The 18965-nt window shown below is 37.9% G+C and overlaps 1 protein-coding gene across 4 annotated transcripts in view; it reads right to left on the reverse strand.

The window, feature by feature from the left end:
* alk (ALK receptor tyrosine kinase) overlaps positions 1 to 18965 on the reverse strand; it is a 485678-nt gene that overhangs the window by 224395 nt on the left and 242318 nt on the right. For 2 of the 4 annotated variants that reach the window (XM_026152849.1, XM_026152845.1), the window contains exon 3: positions 14316 to 14483. Coding sequence is in view for 3 of the 4 variants with exons in the window: in XM_026152845.1 (XP_026008630.1) it covers positions 14316 to 14483 (168 nt within the window). In the remaining variant the exon portion in view is untranslated. The remainder of the gene's footprint in view (positions 1 to 14315; positions 14484 to 18965) is intronic. The other 2 variants (XM_026152846.1, XM_026152847.1) reach the window with 2 other exon arrangements.

Here is an 18965-nt window from a genome sequence, read left to right on the forward strand (position 1 = left end):
ATGTATCGAACTACAGTGTCCTTAGACCATTTTACTGTCACTACTGACTGGCAAAGAACAGGGTCATCTCTTTCAATTTTTTTTCCATGAGTTTATTTCAGAGTTTCATATTTCAGAATAACGTATCAACTCTGTTTGACCAATCTCCCCTTACAGCCTTTAGATCCTTAGAAGTTTAGTTCTGAGCACTTGTTTGTGAGTATTTGCAATTTCACCACTGACCTCAAACTTGGGCAACATCTGTGTAAAACTCCTCAGACACTAATGTCAAAGATCATCACTAGTGATAAGAACAGTGGAAAAGGCCACAGCACCTAAGCCCTAAGGCATGCATCAGGTCAGGACTGTGGCCAGTAGCAAGCTCATCCTTTTTTGACATTCATAGGACTGCGAACAGTAAATACTATCAACTCCGTTTGACTGGAATGTCCTGAGGCATCATAGGAGGAACACTTGGTGCAAAGGATATTAACTATGGCTTGTGCCAGCTTTGCATTGTGTGTCTTTTTCACAGGACACCGAAAAGGCAGTAGACACCAATATAACCATTGCTTACCACTGCATGTCCTACTTGCTAGATTTGGCTCCCTGCAACCTGCATCACTTTGCCTTTAAGCAGCAGAACAAGACTTGCAGATCCAAAAGTAGCAAGAGAGACGAGAGAGGCTTTTCAAGGCAAATTGTGAACACCTTCTATCTTCTATATAAGCAACATTAACTGAAAATACACCATGGTCAAATAAACCAGAAGGCTCCTTTAAAGAATGCGGCATGTGCTTTAAATCATCGGTTGAGTATGTAAATTAACAAGGTTTTGCTGCAGGTGGGATTATTATAACTTCTAAGAGACTGATCAATGAACACAGAAAAACTAGAGAACTTATCAAGCTCGACTTCAGTATACTTTACAAATAGTGTTCCTCTGAGCTTGTGACTGCAGAGAATGGCCTGCGGGAGTTCTCGCATGTTATCGCGATAACAGCGTATGTCCCCCCCCTCGGCCAACGCGGATGCAGCCTGTGACTCTCTCCACTCTGTGGTCAGCAGACTGCGCAAACAAACACAATCACCGAGAGCCCTTCTCATAATATCAGGGGACTTCAATCATGCCTCACTGGACTCCACACTGCCCACCTTCACCCAGTATGTGACCTGCCCAACCAGAGTCAATAAAACACTGGACTTACTGTATGCCAATGCAGAAGAGGCATACAGTTCATCACCTCTCCCTCCCCTGGGCAGATCTGATCACAACCTGGTGCACCTTGTCCCTGTGTATGAGCCCTTAGTGCGCAGGGAGCCACCAGCCACCCGCACAGTACAGAGATGGTCAGAGGAGAGCGAGGAGGCTCTTAAGGATTGTTTTGAGTCGACTGTGTGGGAGGTGATTTGTGATGACCACGGTGAGGACATCGACAGCCTTACTACATGCATTACTGACTATATAAACTTCTGTGTGGATAACACTGTACCTACCAGGACTGTACGGTGTTTCTCCAACAACAAACCTTGGATTACCCCAGAAATTAACCGTCCTCAAGCAGAAGAGGAGGGCCTTCAAATCCAGAGACAAAGAGGAGTTGAAAAGGGTGCAGAGAGAGCTGAGGGGACTGATGAGGAATGGGAAGGAGAGCTACAGGCAGAAGATGGAGAACCAGCTTCAACAAAACAACGTTGGTGAAGTCTGGAGAGGCCTCAGAACCATCTCGGGCCACAAACAGCAGAACTCTCTGCCTGGGAGGGATGTGAGATGGGCAAATGAACTGAATCATTTCTTCAACAGATTTGAGTTGTATATAGTATTTGTATTTGTATTCTATTTTTATCTTATTGTATATTTATTTTATTTTATTCTACTGTATATAGTATTTTATTTTATTCTATTCTGTACAGTTGTGTACTGTATTTATTCTTATTGTATTTATTCTTATTGTATTCTAATTTTTGCCTCATAACTTTTGCACTGTCCACTTCCTGCTGTGAGAAAACAAATTTCCCACGTGTGGGACTAATAAAGGTTATCTTATCTTATCTTATCTTATCTTATCTTATCTTATCTTAACACAAACAATGCGTCATAGTTTGCTTTGATTTAGGTGTTTAATACATAATCTGCAGAGGAGCTCAGAGGCTGGAAAAGCTGTCTCTAAGTAGCATTTGACTTTTTCTAGCGAAGTTGATGACAGTAAATAACAAACCAGTGAAGTATAACAAATGAGATGAGTTTCTGTACACATACACAAACAAAGGCGCATGCACACAAACTCATGATTTTAATTAATTCAACCATGACAAAGTAATTCGTCAGAGGAGGGAAGCACAGTTTTAATGCATTTTTAAAGTCAAGAGTTGTTCTTTTGTCTGTTAACTAATTTTAATCCCCTCTTTGCTTAGGCTAACACAAACAAGTAAAAAAAAAAATCCATTATAACGGTGACTCTGATTCACACAAATATAATACCTTTTAAAAACAAGCAAGAAATACTAACTGAAGAATCAAATAAAGAAACTAGTCATTGTACACTAGGAAATTAAAATCATTATGAGTTGCAGTTCATAGTCTGTGGAGCCAGAAAGGGCCATATTTAGCTGAGCGGGTTGAGTGCTAAGTAGTTAAAAAATGAATAGCATACAAACAAAATGCTGCTGTGCAATTTTACTCATCTAAACTGGAGCACAGTGCAACTGACCACACAGCAACCATTTGTCAGATAATTCCTGAAAACAAAAATCCTCCAAAAGACTTTGTGACCCCAATTAGATGAGATAAGACATTAGGTCTTAATCTCAGAGGCAGCTGCTTCAACCTGTTTTGCCAACCACCTGTTAGTCACAAGAATCCTAATTATAAAAATTATAAGTTAGTATAAAAGACCATCCAACTGCAGTTGTTGGTGGTGAGGGTGGTTATTTCTCAAAGAAACCTGGCTGTAACCGTATCTATTTTGATCTTTTAACAAGGGTGTGTATGGGTGTTAATTTTGTTAATGACAAAAATGTTTGAAATGTTAAAACTGGAGCCCTTTAAACAACAGATTTTTTTTATATTATTATTAAAACAATTACTTTCTGCCCGGCTGGTGTCACAAAGGCATTCGTTATGCTGAAACTGATAGTACAATGTTTAATTATTCCGTCTATGGGTCACTTCACCAGCACATTTATTTCTTCGCTTCTGGACTGATTCTTATATGTGATAAACTCAACAGTAGTCAAAATCATTTTCTTTCATTTTTCCAGTCTTTGCATTTAATCTTACCTTCTTTACAAGCTTGATCACTTATAAAATCTGCTCTTAGTTTTGAAACATTTGTCTGTGGGGCTGTTATCTGTCTTCCCCTGCATTCCTTATCAGTGGTGTTATTACACTGTTTTCTGCACCGCGAAGGGAAAGAGAAAAGTCAGTGAATTCAAACAGTTTCAAATCACACTGCCGTGCTGCCTAAAAACAGACCATAATTTATCGGCACATTCAGTATGTGAAAAAACAAAACAAAAAAACCTTTGGACCAGATTGTAATATCATGAAACGATGACATCCAAACAAGGCAGCATCTTTTCTTCTTTTCCCGTTTTTCTATATACAGTTTGTGACACACAAGTAGAGATAGTGAATTTTCACTCTAGTTTATAATTTTTTTTTTAAAGCTTTATTGCGATTTTTAGAGTAAGACGAGTGCAACATTTTGCTGTTGAAGATAGTAAACCAGGGATGAATAAGCTAGGCCAAGGGGTAACATTTGTCACTGAGCTTATGTGTCTTAATCTTTGCTTCGAAATGAGAAGGGAAAATATGTGAAAAGCACGAGACCTGCAAGCAAGTTTGGAAACGTAGAAAGGTCTCTGATGTGAGATGCTTCAAAAGAAACAGCAGGAGAACTAGAGCAAAGTTAGAACACTGTTCAGCGAGACACCTGTGAAGCCTTCGGGGAGTCACCATCAAGAAAGCTCAATTAATCAAAGGTAATACAGCTGCGGTGCAGGTGGAAGACTAAATTAATTCTGGCAATAACCCTACAGCCATCTAACACCCCAACATGATTTCAGCACAGACCTCCAGGAAGTTTTCTCATCTGCTGCTCACACAGTTTACCTCAACAGTATAAACTGGCAAAGCTCTAGTGCACATTTTATGTAAGTCCAGGTAATTCAATGGATGAATGAGAGACTGAGCCAGCTTTCCCCGTGTTCAGGTCAGGATCAATAAGCAGACTGATTGAGTAAGCGCAGATATCTTGGCAGCAGGCAGGATATGGGTATGGGATTGAGTATGGAAGACATCGGCCTTCAAGAAACCAATCAATCTGACTTTTAAGAATCGATGATCCACTCAATGGTAAATGAGGAGCATCTGCCAGTTAAAATAAGTAAGCCTAATATCATAGAACCTCTCTGACTTTATAGCAAATAAATAGAGGACTTACTGATTTAACGGGGCTCTGATTTTTACTTCTACTGGAAAAATGGGGGGTTCTCTAATGCTCATTAAACATGCTACCATTAATCACAGTGTTCTGAATGTTGTGGTATTAAAATAACTGCCGCCAATGTACTGACTTAACGGTCAAAGCAACCATATTATCACAAGTTTATAATGCGTATCACAAGGGGCAGTAAAGATAGATTGGCTGGATAATTTGAGGCTTCTGGTCCCTTAAGGCATTTATAATAAGAATCACAGGAGACAGGCTCAGTTACAAAACAACATACCTATAAATACGTACACAACACAACACACGTCAGGATGTCAGCCACACAACATAAGTATGCTAATTGGATAGTCCATGGACTGTATCCTAATTACATAAAAATGAATGCTGAGATAATGAGACTTTTTTTTTGTCTTTGAAAGGTACGCTGTACTTGTAATTGCTTTCTTGTGTTTTATTTGTCTTTTAACTGTAGTTCATTAAACGTGCAGGAGTGAAAGAATAGAGAATGGCAGCATCTTCTTAGCTTATGCAGGTAATTATTATCCAGGGAGATAGTTTGCCAGGAGTGCCAGCCTATGATTAAGTGAGGAACTGATGAAGTCAACAGAAGTCAACAAAGAGTGCATGAATGTTTCAACGTTTAAGGTTTCTTTTCCTTTTTCTGCCTCACAGTACTAACACGTAATAAGGCCTATTACTCTACGAATTGTTTTGCAAAAAATATCAGCTTCCCACATGGCAGCCAAGCAATTTTAAAGCCATGAAGAGGTGATGAGGTAATTTTGATGTTATAGTGGGCCAAGGTAATTAACTTGGCCAGAGCAAGAATATTCTATTGAAACAACATGTCAAGGAAAAAAATTGGTGAGCTTAATCTAGCACCGATACACTCTGTTGACCTTGCTTTTATAGAGCAGGGCAGTTCATTATAGAAGCAGGGTCGAAGGTGGGTCATTTGCTGCCATATTGACAATGACTGGAACGATTGTTGGGTTGGACATATTTGAACGTAAAGATAGAAGGGAAACGGCATACTCAGTGAACCAGGACTTCAAGGTTAACACTTAAAAAGTGGTATTTCAATGCCTCTCTGGGCTTGATGACGCAGTAAATTCTAGGTCCATAAAAGCCCTCAAGGTGTACTCATTGATGAAAACAGAAACACAACCTTGTCTAATCTTTAGCAGCTCATTAGCAGTGAGTTATCAAATAGAAAAACATGGTGGTTAAAAATGAAGCAAGCAGAAAGGACTGGAGGGGCTGGGAGGAAGACCTCTCTCCAACTTAACAGAGTTCTCTAGCCAATCCTAAGGACTGTGACATCACGGCAAAGTGGAAAAACAAAATACAGACATATAATGACAATACAAACGAAACTTCTTTCAGCTGCTTCTATTTTCGCAGCAGATGGCTCCACATCTTTGATTTGGCAGATTCCCATTTTGCACTCACATACAGAGCCAGTATCTCACACTTATTGTATGTTTCATTGTGTTTACCCTCCTATATCCAAAAAAGCCTTCTACATTTCACACATTGCCTTTCTTGTTTTGCTCAGTTAGCCATCTAGCCTGTACTCCTGAGCACAATGAGTACTGAACAACTGAACCAACAGCACAGTCCTGCCTGTACCTCACAGCTGATAGTGTTTTCACACTTGGATCTTCATGCTGTAATCATCTCTCTCCAAATTTAGACCAGCATGTCTATTATGTTTGGTATGTTTATACCAAACGATCCAGATTCAGTTATTAGGCAGTGAAAGCTACCTGTACAAAACCCTGGAAGTGTACTACTGCTAAAGATAAAACATCCATTATTCAACATTCTGCCGTTTATCACACTTTAAAGTGGTTTTCTACTGTTCCAGTCACCTTAGAAAATTGTATTTAAATCTTAAAACATGCATCTGCTTTCGTGACAGGTGAGGTGTGAATACAGAGAAGAGTGTTGAGTGTCTTCGTTATCTCATATCAAATACAAAAGAAGCATTAACACACATTAACTCTCTCTCTGTATATATACACACACTGTCTGACTCTCCCTTTCACTTTATACATTTATAAATAAGAAAAGGTAATCTGCTCCTTCTGACATTAGCCTGCTACAGTGTGCTTTGTGCTCTTTTTTGACTGCCTATTTATTCTCCATTTATTCATTAATGTTTATGTGCACAACATGAAGCATAGAGTCTAAAGAATAAAGCAAGCTGGGTTCATATATTTCATTTGATGTCACCAAGGTCCCTCTGGAAATGAGTAAGTGGCCTTGTATTGCTTTTAACTTAAACTGTTTATATCTATAGATGCTCTTGGCTCCCCAGGTGTTAGTTGCATTTTAATAGAATGCCCTGATTTTGTGAGATTAGTGGGAGTTTGGAACTTGGAGGGAAAAAAAGCTCTCTTTAATGAAGTTTTTATTAAAATTAATGAATACCATTCCAAAACTAAACTAGATGTCGAAAGATAAAGAGCCATAGAAAGGGAAAAAATGTAGTTTCCTTTCTATGCGCTTGCAAAAATGTCATTTTCCTTAAGTATTTAAAGTTCTTATAGTTACTACCTCAGTTTTGAAATGCAACAATAAACCGTCCACCAGTTTGAGGTGTGTATATTCCAGATGAACTTAAGAGCCAAGAGATTGCCATTGTGTCACGAATCAGAGCACAGGTCAAGATCATTTCCATGGTACTACACAAAACCCAGACACATCCTTTCTGCACTTCTTTGACTTTCAGAAGGCAGGATGTGTCTTTTCATACATGCATTAAAGGAGGGTTTATTAAGAACAGAAGGTCATGGGTCAGAAATGTCAGTGTCTAACAAACAGTATTCCCACTATTGATTTAATCTGCAAACTATGTGATCTAAGTTTCCTGGTCACGTGAACTTTTACTGGCAAGAAAACCGTTAAATTCTTAACACCGAGCTCTTCTTTAATTTTAGATAGAACCACACAAAAGTCTGATAGACCAAGTGTCTCGTCACAGAGGCAGACATTTTTTCATGTGCCCTGGTTTTTGCTATACTTAACAGGTCAAGCTGCAGATGGAGGGGCCAAACCCAAAGCACAGTCTTGCTTCAAATGCCAGGGCTATTACATTTCAGCTACAAAATGGATAAGTAGAACAAATTGCCTCTCATCCAAAGTAATGGTTCATAATTATTTGCTCAGAAAAGAAGGGCTCTGGGTGCAGAAAAAAGGCATTGGGTGGCTTTCCTATGTGCCTGGCAAGTGGACCATTGATGTGTATAGATGCAATCTCACTGGATAGAGGTGAAAGCAACTGTGCAATAACAAGTTTTTTCTGGCTCAATTTAAATCAAACTTTAAGAAAGTTTATATGGAGTTTCTAATAAAAAAGATCACACACACCATTCTTTACTATTTCTTATCTGGTAGACTGTGCAAGGAGCAGAGTCAACCCAGAGCTTTCGGTCTTTATGAAGAGGCTCAGGAAGGTATTCCCAGTAGGCCTCACTGAGTCATTGCAAAAAGCACTTTAAAGTTTGCGGTCAGTTATGTTCAGATGTCCTCAAGCTGCTGTCTTTCCTTTGCCACATTGCTTACGGACATTTAGCAACTAAACCAAAAGAGCTTGTTGCTAAAATGTGAATAAGGACTCAATTGCAAGCCAACCATTGGGTTATCCAGGATCACCAAAACAAAACTTCAACTAGGCAGCAATACAGAAGGATTTCAATCTTATTGTAAAAAGAAAAGGTATATTGCTACTTATGTTCCCCCTTCTCATGTCTATGGAGTTGCCTTGTGGTGTCAGGCACCAACATTTTAGCCACTATAAAGATACAGCCACTCAAAATTGCCGCTTTCACCCAAAGGTCAGCCAGTATTAGTTCTCAGTATTATTGTGAGGTCTTTACCTTATAATATAAAGCACATTAAGGCCACTGATTTAATTTGGTGCTATACAAATATAACTGAATTGAATTCCACAGTCTTTTGATAGCTTTCATTGTACACCTCTTTAGCCATTAAAATTAAAAAACTTATAGGTAAGCTTTGAAAACATAAATGAAATGGATAAAACTTTACAGTGAGTTTTACCATTCAGACTTTTTGCACAGCAAATCACCAAAACTATTTCCAGTACTTCATTCATCCATTTCAGTCTAATGTAATAAACAGACACAATTTCAAGGAAAATGAAATACAGAAAAACAATACTCTTGCACACAAGCTTCCTTAAAGATCCTACACCCACTGTGGAGGTTATGTCTGAGATGGGCAGAAACTTTTTGCTGTTTGCTACGTTGTTACTTCTTCAGACCTCTGTTTGAATTATGAGCATGTTCTTCATTTTTTCTGTTAGTTTTCAACCGAATGTTTTGATTTATTCTTTAGATTTCTTAAATCTTAGAGGTCTTAAATTGTGCAAAAGTCTTGAGCGACCCATAATTTCTCTATATTTTACATAAGATAGGCCAGACTTTCACCTAGTTTTTATTCCAAGTGTTTTTCAGGCTTTATGAAGGTATTTCAAGTTGTTCTTTGGACATTGGCTGCTTTTTAAGTCATTTTCAGTCCCATCCTCGTACCTTAGAGGGGAATGTTTTTTCAAGCTCTTTTTTTAATTTAAGTTAACCCGCCAGTGTTAACTTGATAGATGTGGGTGGGTGTGTAACTTATCAGCTGTTTGGGCTTTAGAAATGTAAGACAGAACCAAGCAAGCAGAAGCAAACTCGTGTTGTCTTCATCAAAACTGGACATTAGAGGACTACCAAAGAATGCAGTCTATACTACTATGTGAACTCCATAAATCTAAGGGTTTCCTACTTCATTTTTTTGTTGCTTCTGTTGAAACCTTCAATTTGTTTCAAGGAAGGAGTACATGCTCTCACAGTTACCCTAAGATAAAAAAAAAAAAGACAGATATTCTGATGTTGGAGTTTTCAAGCTGAAAAGTGTTTCTCTGACTGAGCAGACCTAAATAAACTAAACAGGTATATTCTGGCTTGTCCATCCATTAAGTAAAATTACTTCTGCATATTTTTAAGTTATAGTTTGGAGATGTATTAACAACAGTTTTAGTAAATTACTCTTAACTACTTTTAAAAACAAGGTTTTAACAGTATTCAGATAAATCTTTTGTGATTAATTGTGTTAAAGCAGAAAACACATCAATGGCATTCACTAAGAGAGTTTTCCAGACAGTTTGATATGGAGGGGTTGCTGCTTGAAGGCTCGTATTTCAAAATCATTAAGAGTTTCAGTGTAATGCAAATGAAGCGCGGCAGCTGAACACCAAGCACTAAAATGAGAAAAGCAAAAAACCCTCATTTGAACTTTATAATAAAGTTGCTTGAGGGTGGTCAAAGGTGGTAGGAAATGTTTTTTTGTTCCTCTATGGCACAGCTTTGATGATTACTAGAAACTATTGTGGACAGAGGTCAGTGTGGGTACGCTGACAGGTAAGACGCAACAAAGCCCCACTACTACTATTAACTGCTACACCTGCCATTTTGGAGTTGCCAAGTCATCTAACCGTGGAAATTTTGCCCTTGTCAAAGTCAGGGAAAATAGGCAAGCTTAAGGATATGACTGCTTCCAACACACTGACGTCAAAGCACGACACTTTCTGCCCACCTCTTGACAGCTGCCATTGTCAAATAATAATCAATGTTATTCACTTCACCTGTAGGTGGTTTTAGTGTTGTGGGTGATCAGTGTACACTGACAGCGTTTCCCTTTACCTTTATATAAGATTAGGACATTGGCTTCTCTAAGCCAGAGCCAAGCTCCCACTACATTTTTGCCCATTTATCCAGAACCTTATAATGCCAAGCCCAGCTAAGGAAATTCAGATGACTTCTAGAGTTGGCAAATGACAGACAGCCTCAGGGCCACTCTATTACAAACAAACAAATCAGCTGCTCCAGCAAACAGCGTCCTACCAGATATTTCCTCCTGACAGTCAGCTCACTGCTCCAACTCATGTTTCTCTATTCTGTGTGAGAGAGCGAGAAATCAATGTGTAATCATATTCACACTTTCTTTGGCAGGAGACATTGGGAGCAGACATGGAATTGAGACGAGCCACTCTGCACAGAAAGGGGAGGCATTCAAATCATTTTTGTCTTCGTTTCGCCTCTTCTAAAAGGGTCTCGATTTAAAATCTGTATAGTGCGCTACAGAGGTGAGTTCATTTTCAATCAACCCAATTAGCGTCACAGAAGAAGCATTTGGTGGAGAGAATTTTGTATGGTTTGACTGAGTGGATGTAAATACCTGTGGCTTTACCTCTCTCCACAGTTGCTGCTGCATGTCAGGACTTGTTAACCATCCACTGTGCAAAAACACAACCTTCTCACAACAGAAAGAGCTAATGTGTCAAACCAATCCATGATTAGTGCAGATTTTTCTTGATCTGTATTTGAAGGATTGTCTTTTATCTCGACTGCCCTGCCAAGTGTGCTATTGCCTCATAATGCTGTTATGTGGCCCACACTGACGCCTCAGGGGAGGAGCAGGGTGCACTGTGTTCTTGACTCACATCCCACTGATGGTGAGAAACATAATGATAATGACTATTTGCGCATTTAAGCCACGTTTCGTTTCACAAATTTACCAAAATGGAAAAAGGGGCCACTCTCCACCGAAGCCCAGCACAAACTACAATGCAAAGCAAGATTCAGACACCCATCACACTGGCCTCTCCACAGAACTGAGACACAGAGCTGTCAGTTTTTCATTTGTTTCAAGTCAAAAATATTTAGATCACCTCTCAAAAGCAGAAAAAGAAAGACAAGTGAACAAACCACAAGTTTTGGGCACTTGCCATTTACACAACGCCCACCAGAGTATTTCTATAACTAAAAGCCAGAGATGTTCCTGTCAGAGCAACACACCAGCAATGTTTTCCAATACTATCTTGTGAACAATTTTACCATTAAACTGTCACCAGGATAAAAAAAAAAAAAAAGGGCAGACAGATCTATGTATTCTGAACTGAATGTGTCAATAATTCTGTTTTTTGGGAGGTAAATTAAATATATCTGCATTGTCAAATAAACAAAGAATTCTAGTTAGTTAGCCTGAAAGGCTAACTCATCAGTTAGCCTTTAATGGTCAGTTTCACAGTGGTGTGGTGGTTAGCATCAATGCCTTACAGCAAGAAAATTCCCAACTGGACATCCTGACCAGCTGTGGTCTTTAGTTGCACAGAGCGTATCCTGCACAGGGTTACCCTCTGGCTATTCAAGTATCCTTCCAAATTCCAAATTGGAATTGGGTTAATTTGTCATTTTAAATTGACAGAAAGCATCATGTGAGTGTGAGTGGACATCCGTTTCTCTGTGTTAGTAATGTCATGTACTGGCGATGTGCTCAGGGTGTACCCCACCTCTCACCCCATGACAGCTGGGTTAGGCTCAAACCCCAACACTCCCCTCCTAAACCCTAAATTGGATAAGTGCTTATGAAAATAACGCATAGGCCAGGTTCAAAAATGTACTTCACATTGATATTGGAGTCAGTTTTAAATATGTAGGTATATATAAAATTCACTTGATAGTTTGGCTAAACAAATGTGTAAGATGTAGGAAAGGCTCATTTCGTCCTCCATGTGGGCATTCCTGTAATGATGTGATGTAAAGTGAAGTCTGCAGTCACAGTAGGAATGTTCTAGCAGTATTATCATTTTTTTTATTCTATTTTATTCTTTGCACAACAAACAACATTAATTATTTATCACTGTATACAGCACATTGGAATATACATAGAAAAGTATTATTAACCATATTTTCAGGGTTGCTGGCCTTGGCTGCTTATAACCTCAGTGTTTCCTCATCTCGTCTCTTAACAACTTAAAGCTAAATACTAGCATCACTGGATAAAAGGCTGTGCGTTTACAAGCTTCGAAGTTTAACATCTTACAGTGGATGAATGAGGTACTGTAGAAAACAGCTCTTGCAATTCCACAGATCATAGCCATTAAGTATTCATCCCTTATTTCCATCTCTTTTAAAAAGTGCCAGTGAAATATGTGGAGACAGCAGCTCACCCAGCTCAATTATTCACAATACGCCAACTGCATTGTGGCTAACTGAGGGGTTGAACATGATTATGCACATATATTTCCTTTGTACTCTGCATTGCCTTCCTTCAATCACGATCAGCTTTGTTTACCGTTTTCTTTTGGTACATGCAAGCACAACTTAGCTTTGGATGCTAAATGGGTCATGAAGACCGCTACAACGATCTGATGTCCCATTAATTATACTAAGGCGTATCATATACGTTTTTAATTTAATCCCACTTATCTTTAAAGTTAACTTAAAAAGAATCATTCCAGGAAGGATGAAAACCATGTTTTGGTGATATGTTTTATAATCTAGGCCTATTAAAAATCTATTAAAGAAAATCCTGGTTGGTGAACGTTAACAGGGCTTCACCTGCTGTATTGCAAGTATCAAAAATAAACAGTAAATTAGTATCACAGTGACAGCACACATTTTGAACTGAAAAACTGGAATTCCTAAATTCTGTGTGTAAATTTAGTTTTGATTCCTTCTTTCTTTTAAAGTACTTTCAGTTTGTATGTTGGTCAAATATTTATTTCAAAGTTGAGTAAAGAAATATTTTAGAAAAGATTATTTAACCTAAAAATCACAGTTTCTATATTCTATATTTCTATATTTTATCTGTAAATAAGTTTGTAATTCTAAAAATATGAAATCAAAGATCCAATTATTGAAATTACCATCATTTTTTACAAGCATTATTAATGTGAATAAAAATGTGACCATCATCTCACAACATCACTATCCCTTTAAAAGCATTGAATGTTTGCAAACACTCGAAAAACTAAATTCTAAACCCTGTTTATATGCATTCAGTAATGAATGATATATGAATATATAATTTTTGTAATGTCAAAGAAATAAAAATAGTAAAGTAATATGTATGTTAATAAACGATATCCTACTCTCATTTGACAAACTTTGTTTAAGTGTCTTCTGATTAGTTGAGTAAGGTGAAAAGGATTTGCAGAGCCGGTTGCTGGTTTTTACAGTATTAGTAATTAATTAATTAGTATTGTTCCATTAACCTGTGCAAAAAACTAACTCAGGCATGCATCTGGATAAATATGCATCAAACCACTGACAGTATTAATGATTTATTTGCCAAATGATACGCAGTAATTAGTCCTGGTTTACCAGTAACAGATATCAAAGAACCCAGTGTTATTTTTATTCACCGTCTTGTCCCGTTTCTACTATACCAACTCTAGCTTTAACCAACACATGCACTCATGCACCCTCTGCCTTCATTTACAGCTTAAGCTAGATGTACAAGACAGACATCAATCATTTCTATAGTCCACTCACTCTTACTGCTTCCTTTTATGAGTCAATACATTTCACTTTTCCAATTTCATCCAACGGTCCACCCATCTGGTCTCAGACTTGTAGCTCATCATAGAAAAAAAAAACATTTAAGGAAATAAATAGACACTTCTGCCTCCCTCCATTTCACCATCACCTCAGGAGATAAGATGAAAGAAACTGTTTTCTCATCTTCCAAGGTATGAAAATGAATGATGCTGGAGGATATGGAAGATTTGAAGGCAAGAGCCTACAAGATGTCGCTGAATACAGGCTCAGTGAAGTGTACTCTGCTTTTTGCACCACTTATTTGTTGGGTTTAAAATATAAGATTCAAAGTGAGATCGTTTAGGTACCCGTTTAAAGGAAGATTCCAGTAAAAATCTAAGGATACATGTCATTCATAACAAACAAAACCCATAATTAAAGGTGGATAATTACATGTAGTTTATGATGTTAAACATGAGCCAAAAGTAGACAGCTAGATAAAGTTTGTTGAAAAATGAAATTCCCCTGCAACGGGGGAAGGTGATACCTTCGTTCTTACCTTCCTCCCAACCCTGGGGACTTCCTGACTTCTTAACACTTTTCTCATTTCTCTCGTCACGCAGGTCCCCTGCAGCCACAATACTCCACGTAAACTCTGGGATAGCCTCCAAGTGCTGGTCACATGCTTTGCTATGGCCAGAGCACTGGCGATCTGCTGAAATAAGAGACACTCACATTAACATATTGGCCCTAGTAACCTGTGTCATTGTTAATATCTACAAAATAGATATGAAAACATTCATGTTAATGGCGAATCTTGATGCTCGCTCTAATGTAATGTTATTAATCTAAACTCTCAAGGAAAGGAAACTGATGGACCCAGCAAAAATATTTGTGTGAGTGCTCAAATAATGAGTGGTTTGGAATATAAAACACATCAAAACACCTTATTTAGTCCGATAAGCAAATGGAACATTTAATTACACAAACCGCCAGGGGAAAAAAAACCCTTCAATGAAATAAACAGAATGTTCCTCGCTCCTCCTATATTTGTCCTTTTGTGATTTAAAATATGCACAGTTCTTAAAACCACGGTGCTGCTGCTTTACAGTAACTCGTGCATAGCCTCTAACCCTCACCCATCTCCCTGTAAAACCATTTTTAAACCAGTTTTGTTAAGGTTTAAGGTTTCTAGGTAAGATAGAGATTTTTTTGTAATAAATGAGCAAATCTTTATTTATTTTTTTCAAACCAAAAAGTAAAATCCTCAATGACAGCCTCTCTTTTGGTGTAAATAGCCTTTGTCTGGCATAGAGTTGAGTGTAGTAGTACTTAAGATGCTATTGTTGTAATATCACAGAAGTCTTCTTAAAGAAATTACTCACATAGAATATTAAGGGTCAGCTCCTCTCCCACTCATCTTTCCTCTGTCTCTATCTGTCCTTCACTGCCTGTGGACAGACCACATGCGGGCTCATCCCCGTGGTTTCGAAAATCGCTTTTTCAGAGGACTTGGTCACATTCAGATGACTTTTCATACACAGTACTGGGAGATGGGAGGCAAAGTGTTGCATAACCGTTTTTGATGTTGGTTTTTATTTATTTATTATTATTCCTACACGTTTCTACCATATTTGCTTTAAAAAAAAACACAAAAACATAAGAGTGGAAGATTGAGTCAGTCAGTACATGAAATTCATAAATTTTTATAACAATCACATCAATCCTCAGAATATCTTGTGCTTGTTTAAGACATCTAGAGCTTTTTTACCAAAACAAATAGAAAGAGAAGAGAAAAACTATGGTGCAGAGAATTGCAAAAAAAACCTAAACAAAAAAAAACCCAAACACCTCGGGTAGCTGACAAGGTGTGCTAAGAAAATGGCTTCATTTAGGGAGCTTGTGGGCGATGAGAAGGACAGTGGCTGTAATGGATTTTTGGAGGTAACCCACTTATTTGGTGAGGTTCTACCATTTTGGGGAGGTCTGGAAAAGGTCAATCCTGTTAGAACCTGGATCATAATGAGCTGTCATGTTTCTGGTGCTGTTTGTTTTGGCTCTACAAGAAGGCTTAAGGAGAGCCTTTTGCTTGTTGACAACACAAAAAACATACTGTTTCCTTATCTGGAGTGCAGACGTAGAGGAAGATATATGATATATGTCCATGCCTGCTGTAACATATACTCACTTGTTCTTCTTGACATCAGGTAATATTTCATAATGCATTTATCTCAATTTCATAGCATACATCTGCATCTCTTGAAAAATTATTTCTGCACAAGGGCAAACCTGGTGTCATCTTCATTTCCATAACAATGAGAAAAAGGCAAAAAAATAAATGAGGAGTGAGCAGAGAGCAGGGGCTCTGTCATGTGTAGTGAACTATCTAAATTAACTGACTAAATGACAAAATACGTTTGTTAACAGTGTACTTTTAGTGCCCGAGTCCTACAGCAGGTTAGAGCATTTGTGGTTTAAGTTAAAAATATTAGTTTCAGCCTTTAAAAGGTAATTTTGGTAATATAATAAAAAAAAAATACAACCTTTCACTACAAAGTGGCAGTACTTCAGCAGAAGGTTTTTGTGAAGTCTCCACTTGCTTCTGACATTCAAAATCAAGTTAAAACCATATTCTGTGCTCTTCTGTCAAAATAGTAGTTTGGCTGCGTTGTTTACAACATGAATTCTGCACAAATGTTCACGTAACACCAGCTCGAGTTACCTTGGAATGTGTCATGTCACTGAGTGCAGACTGCATGCTAAATTGACTTGCTACAATTCGTGATTGAAAGCGGCATTATGCAATTTGGCTTTATTTCAGCTTCATTAGAAAGTACTCTGTAACACAGTACATAGATTTATTTGATATGGATTCAGAGCTGTTGTCTTAGAATGTTTTAGAAAGTCATTTTTTATTAAGGGGAGCTTTAAAAAAAGTCAAGAAAGGAGCAAAGAGTTCATGGTCAATTTCTACCAAATATATATTTTAATTGGTCATCAGCTTTGCCTGCCAGGGGTGAAATATGCATAAATCCCTGCACTCCTTTTCTTTCTTTTTTACACTAAAAGTCATGTGATCTTTGACACTCAATCCAGCAATCAAGTGATTACTTATACCATAAAATCTGAAACAGTATGGAACTCACATGCATCAAATGGACTAGTTCTTCTACGACACTTTTCTATTCTCCTTGAGGACTCAAAGCGCTTTATACTACAAGCCTCATTCACACATGCACTTATTTCTATGCCTAAGTGCTTTCTATCTAACAGCCACACTCTGAAGAACACGTCAAGAGCAACTCGACGTTCTGTATCTTGCCCAAGGGTACTTTGGCATGCAAACTGGAGCAGCCAGGGATTGAACCAAGATGCTCTATAGGAGGTCATCTACTGTGTCAACACTAGTTGAACACTAGTAACACTAGTAACACTTTACAATTTTGAGGTCTGGAGCAAATCCAAGACTGGTATTTTTTATCCACTCTATCAGTAAAAAGCTGCACAAAAAATAATAAAATAAAATAGAAAAAACACTAAATAAAAATTAAAATACTTGACTTGTTAAAGAAAAAATGCAGTCGAATACAAATGACACAATCCCTTTTAACTTCTATATTTTTGTAACATTGTCATGATTGCAATTTTATATTTTGCTTTGGGCTATTTTTTTCCATTTGCAAACTGACTGAACTGAGCATGATGATGTCATGCTGAGGTCACTTCAGCGGCTGTAACTACAAGGTTGTTCAGAGATGCAGTTACACGCCTACAATGAAGACTGGCACAAGTGAAAACACTTACTTTTCCAAAGTTATTGTACTTTTTGTAGCCTTACTGTGCTGATATGTTGGAAACTTTCCCATTTTATGCCTGTCTGTCAGATATAAGGTATACTACACATTGACCCTAGAGCAACAACATTTACCTTTTCTCTTTAAGCATTTTTGTTCAGCTAATAAAACTTAGATTCCACCTCTTTCACAGCAAAGCCTCGGTGTTAGCATCACTGCTACTTTCTGTCCAAGCCTAACAGAGTCTGTGTCACACAGAACAGCTGTATTTGTTCTTTTAGTTATACATATACAAATGAAACTAAAGCACTTCTAACGTTTCTGCATCTGCATCAGGTAGGTTGGTGGTGGCCTTTTCTTTAATGAAAACCCAACAAGCATACTCAGTCTTTGTAAGCCAGCCAGTCATGCTCAGTGGAGAGCATTTTAAAACTGCTGACAATCCACAACCTGGAAACAATGCTGAATAGCTTTTCCGAGCTTCTCTGTAAACACATTTTCATTTGGTTTTATACAGCGTTATATGACTGTGATAAGTGATGTGAAATACTGACTGTATATATGACTCTGGATGTAAAGGGAAGGTTAAAAAAATCCAAATGGCAGAAAAAATACTTCAACAACAGAGTGAAACTACACAATAGAAAGTCAAAATGCTCGACACAGTACAGAAACTGTTAATGGTGGTTGAGTGGCTAGTGCAGTACTCAACACACAGTTTGACTTTCAGCAACGACTTTTAACAATGCTGATGTTTTTCTGTGGTCAAGATCATAAATACCTTACCAACAAAAATACATTTCAATGACATCTGTTTTTTTTCTCCAAACCATGACAAAACAATAAAGCAGAATTATTTCTGGTGCCATTCTATCCATTATTTGTATGAATAATCAACAATGATTAAAATGACTGATCTGCTCATTTTCTTCCACAGTCATGTGAAAAAGAGTTTCCACAGGACTCTATGCAGCCCTGTGAAACATGAAGTACATCTCATGTTTAAGCAGCTTATAGAAGCAGTAATAACTTGCAGTAATCATTTTTCTGAGACTTGCACATTGTTCGAGAGGAATTGTGTCCACTTCTGTTCACTGAGGTTTGCTGGCATTCATTTATGCACAGCTCTCTAAAGGTCCTGCCACAGCATTTTGTTCGGGTTAAGGTCTGTAGTTTGACTGGATAATTGCAACACTTTGATTTTTTTTCTCTTCTTTTCTATCCGTTCTGTTGTAGATTTGCTGCTGTGTTTGGGATCATTGCCCTGTGGCAAGACCCAATTTCAACCAAGCTATAGCTGTCGGACAAATGGCCTCACATTTGATTCTCAAACCCTTTGGTATATAGAGGAGTTCATATTCAACTCAATAACCGCAAAGTTCCCAGGTCTCGTTCCTGAAAAT

Source organism: Astatotilapia calliptera, chromosome 19 (assembly GCF_900246225.1).
Source record: "Astatotilapia calliptera chromosome 19, fAstCal1.2, whole genome shotgun sequence".
In the NCBI taxonomy this organism is placed as follows: domain Eukaryota; kingdom Metazoa; phylum Chordata; class Actinopteri; order Cichliformes; family Cichlidae; genus Astatotilapia; species Astatotilapia calliptera.